Genomic DNA, 3,314 nt, shown 5'->3' with positions numbered 1-3,314 from the left:
TAAGATATGATTAATTAAAACAATAAGGGGAAATGTATCACAACTTCTAAAGAATAGAGAACTGGACTTGTGTAGAAGTTACCCACAGCTACCAATCAGCTTTTAGCTAGCATTTATCAGATACATGTTATAAAATGATAGGTAGAAGCTGATTGATTGCTGTGAGCAACTTCGTCACTTGTAAACTTCTCCACTCTTTAGAAGGTTTGATTTATCTTCCCCATAATATTAAACCTAAGTTGCAAATTCATTACTGTCTCATTTTAATTTTTTATTTTTTTTATTTTTTGAATGGTCTTTAATCCTAAGTAAATTCTCCATGATGACTCTAATCTCTTGGTTCCTCAAACTGTATATAATTGGGTTAAACAGGGGTGTTACTATAGTGTACAAAAGAGCGATCAACTTATTCATGGTAATGGAACGTCCATCAGCTGGAACCACGTAAATAGAGATCAAAGTTCCATAGTACATACTCACAACAGAGAGATGGGAGCTACATGTGGAGAAGGTTTTCTTCTTTCCTGTTGTAGAGGAGATCCCAAGAATTGTTATAAAAACACAGATGTAACTAATTACGACTAAGATAAATGGGATGACTAATACTGAGATAGAAATAATCAAAATATCTAACTGTAATGCATAAGTGTTAGAACATGACAGTTCAACAAAAGGAGCAAGATCACAGAAAAAATGGTCAATGACGTTGGGTCCACAGAACTGAAGTTCACATAGAAAATGAATAGTAATCTGGTGGATCAGAAAGCCAAATACCCAGCAATAGATAACTAAGAAATGTTGTAGTTTGCTGTTCATGATGATGTTATAACGCAGAGGGTTGCATATGGCCAGATATCGGTCATAAGACATGACTGTGAGGAGGTTACATTCTGTACAACCTAGAGCACAATATAGATATGTCTGAGTGATACAACCAATTATAGAAATGGTGACTCCTTCCAGCCATATAACACGTAGCATGTTTGGGATAATAATAGTCACGAACACAATCTCACTGCACGACAATTGCTGGAGGAAGAAGTACATGGGAGAGTGTAGTTGTGATCTGGTTGATACCAATATGATGATCATATAATTTATTGTGAGTGTTATAATGTAAACAGTCAGTATTAGCACAAATGAAATTATAGCCTTGAAACCTTTAACTTGTTGGAATCCCAATAGTAAAAAATCATTGACTGATGTGTAGTTATCTTTACTCATTTTAAATTCTTTGGAAAATAAAAAAAGGAAATTTTTTAGGCACTGTGAATTAATTTTACATTATGGTCATCAAGATTCCAAATATAATATTTTGCACCATGATACAGTGTTATCAGAGGGCTCTCATTTAATCCCGGAGACAAATTCCTTTACTGTTGAATCCATGTATGTAATGCATATTGTATCTGAATGAATGGACAAAGTACAGCCACAAGTAGGACATGTATTAAATATACTCATATTGTTCGTCGTAAGCAAGAGATCAAGTTAAATTTGCTGGCCATGAGACTTTGACTAAACCATTCAGCTGAAGTTGAAGAGATGGAGAGATAAGTTTTATACAGGTACATGTGTAATAACAATGTAGTGGCCCCACAATTAGCTGTTGTTCCCACAAAGGGAAAAACCTTTGTTGAGAATCATTAGACCACATTATATTACAAGAGATTGTATTGTATTCATGGTCACAGCATTGGGTAATTCAATAGTTTGTTATTAATCTCATGATACCATCTCAAAATATCCTAAATTATTTTCTGTAAAGACAGAGGGACAAATGTAATAGGGTAAGAGTTTAGAAAATGTGAGGTTTAGCAGTAAAACTCTCACACCAATACATTGATTGAGTTGTATTTTTAATACAGGAAACACCTGGATAAGAGTTTAAATCATGAGTGCTCTTTGAGTCTGAAAAACATGCAAGTTTGCCTGTTCTAAGACTTTATTACATTGGCTGAGTTTAAAAATGTGCGAGTTTTCTCACACATTTTCTAAACTCTCATCCTATTAAATTTGGCCCTGATGCACTGAAAATAGGTTAAAATTAGGCAATTGCTATGGTTAAAGGTCCAAGTTTACCTTTTTGAAAGTCATGGACACCCTTTGGGTTGTTGTTACTCAACACTGGTCTTCAGGTTACATAGAAACATAGAATTTGATTGCATATAAGAACCACTTGGACCATCTAGTCTCCCCCTTTTCATTTATCCTTTTGGCAGGTTATTTCATCTACATCACTAAATAATATACCAAAAACTTTCCATGCTATGTAAAATATTTTTGGAATTAGTTGTTACTCTGGACACATTTACATCCCTACATTGAATCATTGAATCCTGAATGTTCATAAGAGATCTTGGTGATGATTGGATCTTCACAAGTGGCAGTAGTTTGTTGTCTTTGTTGTTATCAAAGCAAGTTTATTTTGTTTGCAGTGCTGCATCAATGTCATTGTAGACTGTTCTGTTTTTCTGAATGTGTTAGCAGTTTCCTGGATGAGAAGGGGAATGATTGTATAGGATAAAATATATTAGGCTCTGGAGTTCTTTGGGCTTTTTATATGTTACTGAATGCAGAGGGAATTATCTTTTCTTATATAAATGAGATATCAAGGGACAATATTGTGCTTCATCAGCTAGAAAATATATATTTTTGTATAATTATTTGTGTATTACTCATATTTAATCTATTTATTTTATCTCTACAATTTTAATTATCTTCTTGTTCTAATTACAGTTGGAATTTGTGAGGCAGCAATATGTTAACTTGGAACAACATACCTGCCCCAATAGCAGAAAAAACTTTACAACTTATTGCGTAATTCAGAGATGGACACTATTTACACTGCTGCTGCATCTTTGGATTCAGCTGCTGCAGGAGGCCTCTGAGGTCAAAAATCACCCATTGCTGGCATCACAGATCCAAGATGCAGAATTGAATCACTATCGAGACCATCGATCATGGCATCGGCCATCTGAGTAAGCCAAACTCTACTCAAAATGGTCACCTTATCACCGCTGATGAGGCTATTATACCTGCATTGGAGGACATGGACACTGGCCTTAGCACATTATCCAAAATGGAGGCAAAACACACTTTCCACCACCAAATGGACACAACATATAAATCATGCTGCAGCTTAGGGGGCACTGTAAGTGATCTCACAGTACAAAATCTGCACATGTGCAGAATAGATCTTGTGCATGTGCAGATCAAAAACCATCGGAGATGTATGCAAACTTTTAGGTCTGGGTCAGGCTCTTAGTCTAATAAAATTCTGTATTATAATATCACCTGATTACACATTTTTT

At 35.0% G+C, this 3,314-nt stretch overlaps 1 protein-coding gene across 1 annotated transcript; it reads right to left on the bottom strand.

Annotated features, from left to right (window-relative positions):
• Positions 1-258: 258 nt before the first annotated feature.
• LOC148513830 (olfactory receptor 11L1-like) lies at positions 259-1,242 on the bottom strand. The gene has a single exon (XM_088481262.1). The coding sequence runs from the start codon at positions 1,222-1,224 to the stop codon at positions 259-261; it is 966 nt and encodes a 321-aa protein (XP_088337388.1). The 5' UTR covers positions 1,225-1,242.
• Between the last annotated feature and the right edge of the window lie 2,072 nt (positions 1,243-3,314).

Source organism: Taudactylus pleione, unplaced genomic scaffold, assembly GCF_031769625.1.
Source record: "Taudactylus pleione unplaced genomic scaffold, aTauple2 ptg000268l, whole genome shotgun sequence".
Lineage (NCBI taxonomy): Eukaryota > Metazoa > Chordata > Amphibia > Anura > Myobatrachidae > Taudactylus > Taudactylus pleione.
The sequence above is the reverse complement of the archived record's forward strand: the minus strand, read 5'-3'. Positions and strand labels throughout refer to the sequence as shown.